The sequence below is a fragment of the Cariama cristata genome, unplaced genomic scaffold, assembly GCF_000690535.1.
Source record: "Cariama cristata isolate BGI_N322 unplaced genomic scaffold, ASM69053v1 scaffold25886, whole genome shotgun sequence".
NCBI lineage: Eukaryota > Metazoa > Chordata > Aves > Cariamiformes > Cariamidae > Cariama > Cariama cristata.
The window spans coordinates 1-13756 of NW_009620752.1; the positions used below are offsets into that span (position 1 = coordinate 1).

The following is a 13756-nucleotide window of genomic DNA, read 5'->3' on the forward strand; positions in this document are numbered from 1 at the left end:
ACCGAGCCTTGACGGTAGGCGTGGATTTACTAAGGGACCACGCTTTTGTGGGAAAACGCTGGGATCTATGCGTTGAGAATGGTCAAAATCCTCAAAAAATAATAATAAAAAAAGCTTTTTCACATTTAGGGAATGGTTCTATGCTTTTTGCTGTGGGATCTTGCTGTGATCATCCCACTGCTCCGTGACTCGAGCTTATTCGATTGGGGACTTAAACTCTGCTCTCTAGCACGCTCATTAGTTTCTGATGTTTAATTAAAATACTGTGTCTGTCTGTCCATCCTCTCCCCCATCCATTACACTACCTTAATGTATTAAGAGCCTGTAAATCTGTTTTCTGAAGGAAAATAGACCCAGTAGTCATAAAAACACCAGAAATAACAACCAAACAACAAACAGGCCTGTTTGGACCTCATGAATAAAACAATATTCCTTCAGAAAATCCTGTTCTATCCTACTGTCCTGTGGGATGCTTTTTATCAGCATAGCGAGGCTCTGAGTACATTATTTCCATACCTTGGTACCCATTTTCCCATTTCTTGACCATCTCTTTTGCTACCTTTGTCACCCATTCTTTGCCCCTGCATAACGCTCCCCTCATCACTTTTACCTGTTGTTCCTAGTTTTGCTGTATCCGTACCCACATCCAGTATTTCTGATACTGTTACTTGGGCACTCTTGGCCTTATGTGTTGTTACTGAGGTACTGATAAGATTATCAGTCACTCTTGTTCCTGCAAGTTTCTAGTTCCAAAAGGACCCTCAAAACTACTCTCCAGTTATCTGTGTGGTTCATTTTCTTCCCAACTAACTCTTCCTTAACCACCAGTGAAAACCAGCCATCCCTCCCAGCAGCTTTTACCAGTTCCTCACACTGTTGCATATCACATTCAGCAATTTCACGCCATATCCAGGAGTTTTCCGCACCCTGTTCAGTCAGCTCAGGCCAGGGCCCGCTCAGCAGCTTATTGACTTGCCTGCAGTCCTAACAGATCCTGAGGTGCTGTCTGGTGGAAGAGGTTACCTTGTCTAGCTGGGCATCACCAGTCCTCTTGACACAACTACCTGCTTTTGGGAATTCTGCCCAATGAATTTCCATCAAAACAAGACAGATTAAATGCCATGAATAGTAGTTCTTTGTTACCCTAAACCATTGGAACTGACATGGGGTAGGAAGTTCTTGCATAAGCAGTTTTGAGCAGAGTTATTTGCAGCTACTCACAATCTGAAATTGTTTACGCTTAAAATTTCCCAGGTCTGTGGCCTGGGGATGGAGCCAGTGTGTTAACATTTTCCTAGCTGCTGCCAAGCAGTGTCTGGATGAAAGGTTACATCCCAAGTAATTGTTTATGCATAACAAATACTGGAGAGCAATACAACCAGCCATTTCAATCTAATCAACACAGTGGAAACAGCCTGGGTTTTAAGAAGTATTTCTAACACGTTTTCATAAACATATTTAATCAGAAGCATACAAAACATAACCTCTTAGTATGTCCTGGTTACTACATTTTAGCTATTGGCCTACAGCCATTATACTTTATTGAAGCTGTTAATATGTTAATACTTTCTCTCCTTTAATTCCAGACCAGTTTCCATTTCTGAGCTGCTTACTCACTTCTTACTAGCGCTGTAAGCTGCCCTCCCAGTAGCCTAGCCTCATACTGATAGGACTATATTTGCACATCCCCGCTGCCAGAGACTCCAAGTCTGCTTTTTTACTTCAGGGGCTTCGTAAGATCTCAGAAAGACCCACTCTGCAGTGACTGCTGTGCACTTCCACTGCAGCTGATCCATGTTCCCCACCAACCTGGAATGAGATCCAAGGAACAGAGAGAAGCCTCCTGAAAACATCTGTGAGACTTCCCTTCTGTTCAGTGCGCTCTGCCACTCCTGGAAGGTATTCTAACTGAAGTTTTACACGTCTGGGTTGTTATTCTAAGGCTGCCTATCTTACAGCAAACCACAATGTGGTAAGTATGACACCATACAATATATATAATGGCTGGCTGCTTTAGGCAAAAAAATCATGAACCTTAAAACATTACAGTTAAAATAAATACCTTCCTCTCCCACTAGTAAGGTGACAAAGTATTCAGAAGCAGAAATATGAGATATCTGTGTATTAGCAGCTGGTTAGAGGACAGAAATCCTCTGTTGAAATTCTCTGCTGACACAAAGGCAAAGTTCAAACTTGTTCCTATTGTAAAATAGGAAATGGAGCTTTGTATCTTATGTTACTTCAGAATAACTTTTAAAAATTTGAAAATGAGAAAATAGACTGAGTACCTGGTGATGTTACAAGTAATATATACAGGGAAGGAATATATCTACTGGCTTTAAACTGGAGATGAGAATTTTCCCACATTCAAAGGGCTTATGATGAGAAATATGACCATATTCTAAAACAACACTGGGAGTTAAATAACTAACTCCCATCTTTAGCAATTTATGTGTATTTGAACAGTATGGCTTTAAAACTCCAATTTTGTGGTTTATTCTGTGTCAACACAGTGAAATGTGTTCAGATGCATACAGAATTCATAAGGGAAGAAGGAATACAATTAACTTCACCCTCAAAAAGGGATGATCAACTTCTGTTGACTTTTATGATGCATAACTGGCCAGATCAAGCACTCCTTAATTACTACCTTTATTAACAGCAACCTAGGTGTTGTACTTCAGGCAGAAATCTCTATGATTGATCTCACACAGGCACAACAACTGCTGCCTTCAAAATCATAAAATATTCTATTCCTAAATAGGTCAAGGCATTTCAAGTCCTCTAAAATTCCATTTCTCCACTACTACAAAACAAAACAAAAAAAGCCTTGCACCTGTGTTATTTGATTATAATAAATAACTTTTTCTTCTCTGCTCCTTGCGGCTAATGGGACAGTTCACAGCAAATAATAGTTGCTTGCCAAATCATAAAAATCTTAAGAAAATGCTAACACAGGGCTTGGTTAATACCTTCAAGAATCCCTTTCTTCTACAATTCAGTTGTATAGTTTTACTTTTTAATTTTGATGCAGAAGGCTGGAGGCATTTTCAGAACTGGGGAGAACTGAGTATTGCACTATAGTTGGATGAACTTGAGACTGGAAATTCAGCAGTACAAAATACAATGTCATGCAGCTGGGAAAGAAGAATTTTTGCTGTAAAACTGGGAGCTCATAAATCACATGATGAGTATTAGCTGAGGAAAAGTGAGGCATTAGAAGTATTAACTGCAGAAGACATTGCTGGGGATTTACCTGGAATGCTATACATAATTGTGCTCATCCAATGTCAAGAAAACATTACAGTCCAGAAAAGTGAAAAAAAAAAAGTTGTCTGAAGGAATGGAGAACCTATCACACCAAAAAAGATTGTCTCAATTAGCCTCGGATAGCAAAGCATGTCTGTAGTTTTCCATTTGTTAACACATCAGGAAGGTGACCGTATCGGAAATACGTAACTTTGCTCTCTTATATAGTGAACTAGACTTGATGACTCAGGTCATGTCTTTCAAACTTCCATTCGTATGCCTAAATCAGACATATTCGCTATGAAAAATGATGAAGTCTTTTATGCAATTCCATTAAAATTTGTGAGAATTTAGATAACTAAACAATTAAAAGATTTGGGGAGTAGCATCAGCAACCTCCCCTCCCCCAGGTTGTCATAGTTTATAGTGTAATAACAAAAAATTACAATTGTATACAAAACCAAGTAATTTATTTAGAAAATTTAGAACTATTCAGTTGTATATTCATAGAAGTATGAGAGTCAGCAAACTAAGCAATTTCTGGTATGAACTTCTGTGTAAACATACAAAGAAAACAAATTATTTGATTACAAATAATTGTACTTCACAGATTTGTGAAATTTCCCTTGCAGAACAAATGCAGCTGGTGTGTAATGTGATTATCTTGTTCTAATTTTCACTATTTCCCTCCTATACAAAGAATCAAAGCCAAGTGGCTGTCGTGCTTTCGTAAGCAACATGCCAGCAGGCAGAAAGGACTGCAAGAACCCCACTGAGAGAATCTGTCAGCTTTTCTTTGACCTATAAAGTTGTCTTTTGGTAGATTACAGGGATTTAATCTTTTATATAATTACTATACAGTAGATAAACAGAACTGAATTTAGTTAGATTGAACTTTCAAGTCTTGTATTTTAGATTCAGCTAAGTTTGTACTTAGTTTAAACTATCTCTTCATTTTACTCTTTCCTTCTTTCTGTCATAATTTATCTATTCCAGGTTTCTTTCACTATATGAAGTGTGAAATTTTTGTGAGTTGTAAGTTTAGAAAGTTTTAGTCTGCAAAAGGAACATCTAATTTCAGAGAGGATACTATGCTGGGCGCTTCAAGGCCTCACAGTCTTTAAGCTTGAAAAATCTACTCAAATTTAACAGTAAAGCTTATGTCAGTTAAAGCAAAAACTTTTATAATTGCTCCCTTTGTATTCTTCTGGTCTGAAAATTTTGGTATTATTCATAAGTAGTCCTTCTGATTTTAAGAGGTTTCATGTAAGGAAGGCCCTAGCTTTGCAAACATGTTGCTGTAAGCAATCATCTGGTGAAAAAAATAAATTACTGGAGTCTTACAATAGTCAATCTTCTGTGTAGCAGTGCATTGTAAATAGAATTCCACATTTGTGGAGCCTGGAATATTTTCTGGAGTGAAAAATGCTGACATAAAAATACTAAAAATATAAAGTATCACTCTGATCATAATGTTACTGTGTGTTGAAAATACTTAATGCAATATAAAATGACTGAAAAGTAGGAACCCAATTAAAACTTTAACAATGTATCAGCAATTGCAAAATACAAGTTTACATAGAACTAAAATACTTTCAGTCATCACACACCATAATGGTCATTCAGATAATCTAGTACTGCTGAGGTACTTGATAAAACATTAAAGACTCTTTTCTCTTGTTTTGAAGTTATCCGTTCCATCATGTACATTAAGTGGTGGTGAAAACATGTAAAAGGAGTTCCATGCTCAAGAGCAATGTCAACCCAGTCCTGGATGCACTTCAAAGGTGTCTCTTCATATCCTGCAAACATAGCCGGATTTGCTAAGAGTCCTCTAGCCACCATTATACCTTCAAATCAGAAATTAAAGCAGTAAGTTACATTATAGTTTAAATTTCACATTAAATCTTCCTGTAGATTTTGTATAGCACCCCTTAGGACAACCACCCAAAGTTTGCAGACAAGTAATGGGAGAACAACAGGGATGAGCATTACAGCTGTATCAGAGAAATCCATGTAACAGTCCAAACCTCAGAGTACCTACACCACCTGTCAACACATTCCACTTGATGATGTATCCTTCAAGAAATTTTGAAGCGAAACACAGGACATAGAAGCCTTTCTTCCCTACTTTTGAAACTGCAATTCAATAGTATTTTGTTTTATTTGCTACACACATACAAGCCTGCCTTTTTAACATAAAATTACGATGGAAAAGACACAAGAGTAGCAATATGCTAAATTTAGTTATTTTTAGTGCACCTGAGCTGATTCACTGACCTAGAATCCTTCTTCCAGTAAGAGCTCAATGTCTTCAATTATATAAATCTCAGGGCTCTTGATCTGCAGTAAATCTTTCTGAACAAGCCAGTGTATTTGCAACTGTAATCCCAATTTGTCAGACAAACCCATACAACTTCTATTATAATTTTTGTGCGATTAAGGGATTCTGTTTTCCTGCACTGTCAACATATAATCTATCACACTTAGTCTTTTCTTAAAAAATAGGATGATCAAAAATGAAAAAATTCTTTCACTATTGTACATGACAGAAAAAAATTGATGCTTTACATTTTTGCTATTGAAGGTCAGCCGGGCTATGAGAACACTTTTTTTCTGTTACGTATTTCCTTCCTGCTTTGTATTTGGGGGGAAAGTCACTATAGCTGCATGGCAGTTTGGTTCCATTAATTTTTGTTGTTGCTATTAAAACATCAATAGTGTCAAAAGAAATCTGCCACATGAACTTTTCCTTATGACACTAGCTACTGCTCTCTTTCCTGTTGTTCTCTTGCTATGAGATCCAAGCGTGTAGATACAGGTCACCTCTTCAAAACATATAGTGAATTTCCATATTGTCTTGAAACAATAGACAGTTTCAGGAATCTATAGTGACTAAATAACTGCAGGACAATCCTGCAAAAAATCCCAAAATTTTACCACTTAAGTTTAAGACAAGGTAAATACATAGAGATATGAGAGTGCAATGCCTCCATGTGTCCCTGAAGCTAACCATCTTAATGGTTACGTATCTGGCTTAACAAGATTTCCTTTTTCCACCATATTCTTACTATAAGAAATCTGCTTCCATGTGCAGGAAGTAGAGATTTCCAGTTCTTTAAAAGACAATCAGCTCCATAAAGGGACAGAATGAATGTCTGAAGGTCCCCCTGAACTTCACTACTGATGAGACAGCATAATTAAGCAAAGAGCTTTTGTAATTTGCCTCCAAAATCATTATTTGTAGCTTTGAATAACAGTGCTCTGATGATTACAAGTGATTCTGTTTATTTTATAAGGCATCTAAAACATCCTCTTTCATTTGTCTCCTCAAAGAATGAAAAGCACTCAAATCATGTCCTACTTACAGCCAAAATAAATACTTTGAAATCTGATTTGTAAGTTGACTTAGAAAATAGAGTGTGTTTAATCTTACCATCTGCTCCCGTCAAGTGATGAACATTTTCAGCATCTTTTAAAGTTTTAATATCTCCATTAGCCACAATAGGTATAGACATGCTTTGTTTAATTATTTTAATTGCATCATAATGTACAGGCTGATGTCTTTCTTCTACACTTCTCCCGTGTACTGTAATCCATGAAACTCCAGTTGCTTCAGCTTTTTGACACAGGTCAACTGTTCTTTTTAAGTCCTCATGGATCCTAAAATTCCAAGGAATGAAAACATTAGATAGTAAGTTATCTGAACTGTATAAAAAGCCCTCCTCCATAGGGAGGAGTTATAGATTTATATAAATAACAGTATAAATAACGAAAATATTACTGTTGGAAGACAGAGGGTTTTTTAAATAAAGATATATGAGTTTAATGTATGAAAACCATATTTAATTTAGCATTCCCAGTTATATCACATCTCTGAAATATACATGGTAAATTTAATAGAGATTGAGCAAGGGTGCCCAAAAGATTCTAAAATAAACATCATTATTTTGCATATTTTGTGAAAAAAAAAATCTGATTTATAATAGTTCCCCCTTCCTGAAGGATTGCAAACTGAGTTGAAACTTAACTGACGAATATGCAAAAGCCACATGGGATGTGTAGATAAATAGCGGAGGAAGTGGTACAAAGCAATGCAAAGCAACAGTTTACAGAAGTTTAGAAAGTGATGAAGGGAAGCAGGATGTGTTTCTTACAGCAGCTGTGGGGATCGGTTCCCAGTTTTGTTAACCCTTCCCTTTATAGCCAACAGCAACTGTGGCTCTGGCCTCCAACAGCTCACAAAGTAAATCCTTGTGATGATACAGACTATGCATTACTTTTCCTTTATGGAACCCTACACCTTTTAACTTGTACTTTCATGTTGTTTGGATTGCAAGAAAACTCTAGCACCCAGTATGTTCTCTGGGTAAGTAGTCAAAGGCTGTGCTGGTTCTACTATCTAAGTTTGTGATTACTTGCCCCAGATATTCTTTCACCATTTGGGGTCAAAAAATCTCAGCAGTCTTCACATGTAAGGAGATTATTATGATGTGTAATACTAAATTAACAGAATTACATATATTATAGTATAATTATTACACTAACATGGTTCTTTAAAAAAAAAAAGGATTCTTTCATGCACCACAAACAGCACTTAAGTTAGACGTACCTTATTTTAATAGATACTGAAAATCTAGGGCTGTCGATCTGATTCCGTACATGTCTCACCATATCTCGAACGAGCTCTGGTTTATTTATTAAGCAAGCACCATAACCTTCTGCCATCGCCCATCTTAAAAAGAAAAAGAACATTTGTATTCTATATTAGAAAAAATGCGGATCAATTTCATTTCACACCAGCTTTTAGATCCTGCGTCAGTCTCCATTGTGCTGTTAGAACTTTGGACAAGTTACGAATCCTTCCAGTTCAATTTTCTGTCCACAAAATTCACTCACAAGGAAGATAAATTAACACTTAATGAACAATGGTTTAGATCATACATAAAATAAATAGTTTGATGTTTCCCCTTCCATTGGGTCATAGATTTCTTCTAAATAGAAAATTACTTTGGATTGAAAAGGAAGATTTTTGAAGTGCAAGTAAGGATATGGTTTCAGTAATATTCTGTTCTCCCTCAACTGCAAACACTTTATGTTGATGGACAGGAAGTAACCTTTGCTTCCACTTAACTGCAGTAGTTTTTTTCTTAAACAAATTTTCTTATAAAGGCAGATTAAGTGCACAAAGTTTTGATATTTTGAAACCAGCATGCCCAAAAAACAAAGGATATAACTGTAAGCATATATATTTGGCGTAAAAGGAACTTACAGATTGGCATACTTAACTGTGGTTAGCTTAGAAAAAAATACACTTCCATTCCAAAGTTTCAGATCTCTCCAGAAAAGAGTTTTCTCAAATACTATAATTTTAAGTCAAGACAATCTAATTAGAAAAGACGAATTAAGTATTTGCACCACAATATTATCTTTTGTTTTCCTACATTTATTTTTGAGGTCTTAACTTAGAAAAAGACTGCCTGGCAAGTATGTAATAAATGGTTCTCAATTTAACCAATTAGCAAGAATCTTCATTTGTGCATTACTACTGTTTTGCTGTCAAGACACAAATCTTTATCAATTTAAGTAAGAAGTAGATCACGAATTCACTATACTTATAAACCTAATAAAAGATGGAAGAAATTCTTTCCAGCACTTCCTGAATAATAAAATCTGTATAATTATATATTAGAGACTATCCTTCACTTGCAGAAGTCTAAGACATCAGGGAATTGCCTTGTTATTTTGGGAATTGCCACATCATTTCTCAAAACGCCCTCCAAAGTATTTGCAGCAAGCTCTTTCTGGTAATGCATATTTAACAGCTGTTGAGAAGGGATGGACACTTCATTTCTGAGCCAACACTCAGTATCTCAGAAATGAAAAAAGGCAAGTTGGCAAATACACCTGGTTTTCCCAGTCTCACCATGGCGACAGGCATCTCAGAACATTCAAAACGGTGTCTTGCCACATAGATATTTCTGGCAGGTTAAAAAGCTGTTTCTCTCTCAAAGTCTATTTTTAAGTTAAGACAGAAATTACTACAGAAATAAAGACCAGCATTCTTTAATCTCAAATTATTTCATCATTTTTACCCAGCTTTTTCAAAACTTTACCTCTGAGGACAGCCACAGTTTAGGTCTATTCCATCAGCAAAAGGACAGACGATACGGGCAGCGTCACACAAAACCTGGGCTTCTTTAGCAGCGAACTGAACAATCAATGGATGATCACCTACTCCAATGAAAAGATATTTAGAGATTTAAAAGAACCCAGAAAAAAAAAAGTAGAAATTCTAAATTTTTAATGTTTTTCATGTATTGAAAAGCTGTCTGGCCATGGTCCTCGGCAACCAGCTCTAGGTGACCCTGCTTGAGCAGGGGGTTGGATAACACTACTTACAGAGGTCCTTCCAAACTTGACTATTTTGTGATTCTGCGAGCCCTAGATCACAAATAAAGGTAGCTGACCAGTGGTTACTAAATGAGTACATCTATCAAGAGAGGTGGGAATTTAGACAAACATGTGTCCTAGACAGTTGCTGGCTCAACATACACTTTTTCTGATTGAAATTGGTCAGATGCTTATCTTTCACAAACATGACATATGAAACTAAGTATTCTCTATTTTTCATCAGCCTTCATGCACTGACACGGCTGTCTATCTTGCCAGGTAGGAAACGTGCTTACAGAACCAGCCCTTCGGAAAGGAGCTAAACAACCCACAAGCTTTGCCCTTCCTTATCCCAGCCCATCTTTTTCCTCTTCTATGCCAACATGGCTGGTTTTTATCCACAATGCGATATGCAGAGTTGGAATGAGAACACACAGGCAGAGGCAGTTTTAGCAGCTTTGTCTCAAGGCGGAAACCAAAGTGTCAGTGCTCCTCCACTTGGGTCTGCTGAACTACTCATCATTTACTAAGCCCCTGCAGAGAGCCAGATGGACATTTGGAACATCCTCTCCTCTTTTACAGCTACTGCATTACATTAAAGGCATCTAAAATTATCTCAAACAGTCTTAGCACTCACTTTCCATATAAACAAGTGCTGCAGTTAAGAGGAAGGGGGATATCTGAGCACTGACGGAAAGAAATGATCCAACAAACGCACAAAGCAAGTGCACTTCTGGTACTGAAAAGACCCCAAGTGCTTCTGAAGATGTTTCTGTTCTAGTGGAAAATGAAGTAGTGGAGCTTAAGTCAGAAAGGGCAGCAATTCCCCCTCAATCAAGCTGAGGCACTCCTAGAAGTTACCTAAAAATCCAGCAAGCCAGAAAAATCCCTTGCATATTGCAAAACGGTGTCCATTTAATACAGTGCTCTAGCACTGAAAATACTTACATTGTTACAGCTAATATTTTGGAATAATCCCACACTCCTAGTTTTTTGGTTGAGCATTAAGTAATAAAAATACTGAGTCTAGCCATATTAACATTTTTTGCAGCAGTCACAAAGAACATCTACCTCTATCTCAGAAATACACAACTAAGAAACATCAATGCCGAAGAAAACGGAAAACAGAAATTGTAATTGTAGACTCCAAACCTACTTCACTAGTTAAAAGACAAAATCCCCAAACAGCCAGGAACCTGAACATACAACCACAGTAAAATTTTGCAACCCGTTGTGGAACTACTTGTTAAAAGCGTAAATGCTAATAATGTAAATACTATAATCTGGGCAAAGATGTCTGAGGCAGAATGTTTTAGAAGCCTATAAAATTAAGGCCAGCATGACAGAGATGAATAGGGAAATGATGTTGTTTACAACACTAGAACATTTCATTTTGTACCCCTTGTTATCAGGCAGCAAAGGTACAGCATAAAGGAGAATTTCCCCTTTCCTCATCCCTGCACCCCCGACAACACACTACATATCTGACCCGTGGAACTTCAGTGCTGCAGGGAGTTGTGTAGATCAGAAGTATAAGTAAATTCAAAGGGGGCAAACTAGTGGCTCTGTAGCGCTTTGAGCTATATATATTGTCAGTTATGTTCTTACTTATTTATTTTTACACACAAAGAACTATTCATGTTTATTTAAAGTTGAATTCCACTAATAAGAGTCCATCTGTGCTTCCCAACATTTCTCTGTAACTGCTCTATTTGAATAATGCACCATAGTAAACAGCCAGTGCTAAAACAATGAAATATACTTCCCCTGCTATTGTGTATACACTTATGGAACGACCAATTCAGTGGTCTGAATAGATTAAATCATCACACTTCATAGATCCTACAGGCCAATCTTACTAGCACATTAGCAGTGCTCTCTTCATTCCTCCAGTTGCAGCCTATGCTTGTACGTTCCTTGTTACAGTCTCCTACTGCAGCCACTTCATGACAGCAGATCTGTATCATTATTGTCAACTCTTCCCACATATTTGATACCACTTTTCTCTTGTGCTTTACAGCCAGGACTCTGTACAACTCCTTATACTCCTTTTTGTATGTGTTCTTGTTATGTTTCTGCACCATGCCCAAAGCCTTGCTTCTTCCCATCAACCCTAGCCATGCTTCAACTTCCCAGTCTCGTTCGTGCCACCTTGCTCCTTTTTATCACTGTCTCAATAGCTCAAGGAGTCCACCAACAGCCCCTTCTACTTTCCACTCCAGCTAATTTGAAACCCGGCTTCTTTTATCAATCCTTGATTCCACTGTATCAATGTCTGGTCTATTAATTTTTTTGCCTTTAGCAACTCTCTTATTTTTGTTAGAGACCAGAAAACTTTCCCTGGCAATAAGTTAAGTGTTCATTTCTGAAACGAACAAGAAACAGCAATTGCTGGGAAAAGAATCTTACTACCATCTCATACTGAGTCTGGCTGGGATGGAGTTAATTTTAAAATTTATTTAAATTTTATTTATAGCAGCCTATATGGTGCTGTGTTTTGGATTTTGTGACAAAAACAGTGTTGATAATGCACCAATGTTTTGGCTATCACTGCACAGTACTTGCACAGTGTTAAAACTTTATCTTTTTCTCACTCAGCCTCTCCCTGCCCTCAGCAAATAGATTGGGGTGGGCAAGAAATTGGGAGTGGACACAGCTGGGACAGCTGACCCAAACCTGCCCAAGGAATATTCCATACCATATAATGTCAGCTCAGCGATAAAACTGGAGTGGTAGGGGGAAGAAGAAAGTGGGTTGGGACATGGAAATTGTGTTCCAGGATGGCCATTGCTTGGAGACTGGCTGAGCATTGGTCTGCTAGTGTGAGGTGGGAAGTGATGGCCACAAAAAAAACCACTTTTTTTTTTTTCCCTTCACTTATTAAGCTGTCTTTATCTAGACCCATGAGTTTTTCTCGCTTTTGCTCTTCATATTCTCCCCCTGTCCTGCCAGAGGGGTGGAGGAGGAATGAGTGAGCAGCTGTGTGGGTGCATAGCCACTGGCCAGCTACTGTGGTCAATCCACCACACACCTGAATCAGTTTGGAGGCCCTGATTTCAGGTGCAGACAAGGTTTTCCACTATTTCATTTGACACTATCACTGGAATGTGCTTACTCTCACCTAGAATATTTCTATGGTTTTACAATCAATCAGATACAGTACCCTAAAATTGTTCTTGGATGTCAAGTTGTGTGACAGACTACATTTGCTTGACCAATTTGGCTTATCACCACATAAGATGTTCTGACAAGGCAATGGTTTATTAAAAAAATATACCTTTGTTTGTCGTGAATTCGCTGTCTCTAGCTTTTGCAGATCTCACAAAATCAGCTGCCACTATCATTGGTGTGTAACACAAATCGCAACTGTATTTCCTAACCAAGGTTCTGAAAGCCAACCTGCAAACACATGAAAATTAAGAGATAAATAGCGAAGACATTTTTCTAAATGCTGTTCTGACATGCAGTACTGTGGGGATGTCCAAGTATAATCATAAGATAAAACATATCCCATGTCTATCTCTGTCTTAAATAATTAAAAGCAGAAAAAGGTAATCATCCCTGTTTTTACAGACACGATAAACTTCCTCACAGGAAATACACTGAAAACATAGTTGACCTGACAGTTACTTACTTTGAATAGCGGACCATAGGGGCACATATTTTTACAACTTGCCCAGAGTGAAACAAATCCATGGGATCTTTTAGTTGGCATTGTTTAGTTTCTGTAATGTCACCAATCATGTATAATTAACAATCCTTTTAGAATCTGGAAAAACAAAGTGTTTGAAATGTAAGTAGTTGAGCTATTTCTCATACACCATGCAGCAAAGCATTACAGCCTGAACAGGACTTGCTTTTTGGTAAAGCATACCGCAAGTCCCACACTTGCACATCGTCAGGAACCAGCCTTTTGCCACCACCAGCTACTGAGCACCGGCCCTGCGTTGGGCGCCTCGTCGTAACTGGTGTCACGGCCGTTGTGTTTCCATTCCTTACCGTACGGGTCGCTCAGGCTGGAAGGGAGGTCCCCAGCCCAGCCCCTCAGCGCAGGGTCGGCTCCGAGGCCGGACCAGGGGCTCAGGGCGGCCGCTGCCCGGCCTCACAGAGCAAG

The 13756-nt window shown here is 38.0% G+C and overlaps 1 protein-coding gene across 1 annotated transcript; it reads right to left on the reverse strand.

The window, feature by feature from the left end:
• Positions 1-4516: 4516 nt before the first annotated feature.
• DUS4L (dihydrouridine synthase 4-like (S. cerevisiae)) lies at positions 4517-13386 on the reverse strand. Its single transcript, XM_009701716.1, has 6 exons — positions 13277-13386; positions 12920-13041; positions 9366-9483; positions 7862-7984; positions 6686-6912; positions 4517-5099 (listed from the first exon to the last, which is right to left on the reverse strand). The coding sequence occupies exons 1-6, from the start codon at positions 13384-13386 to the stop codon at positions 4852-4854; spliced, it is 948 nt and encodes a 315-aa protein (XP_009700018.1). The 3' UTR covers positions 4517-4851.
• Positions 13387-13756: the final 370 nt, after the last annotated feature.

Bases quoted from the DNA above. Each gene is read 5' to 3' on its own strand.
- DUS4L (XM_009701716.1), bottom strand. From the start codon at position 13,386: ATGATTGGTGACATTACAGAAACTAAACAATGCCAACTAAAAGATCCC. The intron at 9,484-12,919 runs GTATATTTTTTT...TCATTGGAGTAG, and splicing joins CGAATTCACGACAAACAAAG to GTGATCATCCATTGATTGTT. The intron at 7,985-9,365 runs GTAAAGTTTTGA...TTTCTTTTTAAG, and splicing joins AACTGTGGCTGTCCTCAGAG to ATGGGCGATGGCAGAAGGTT.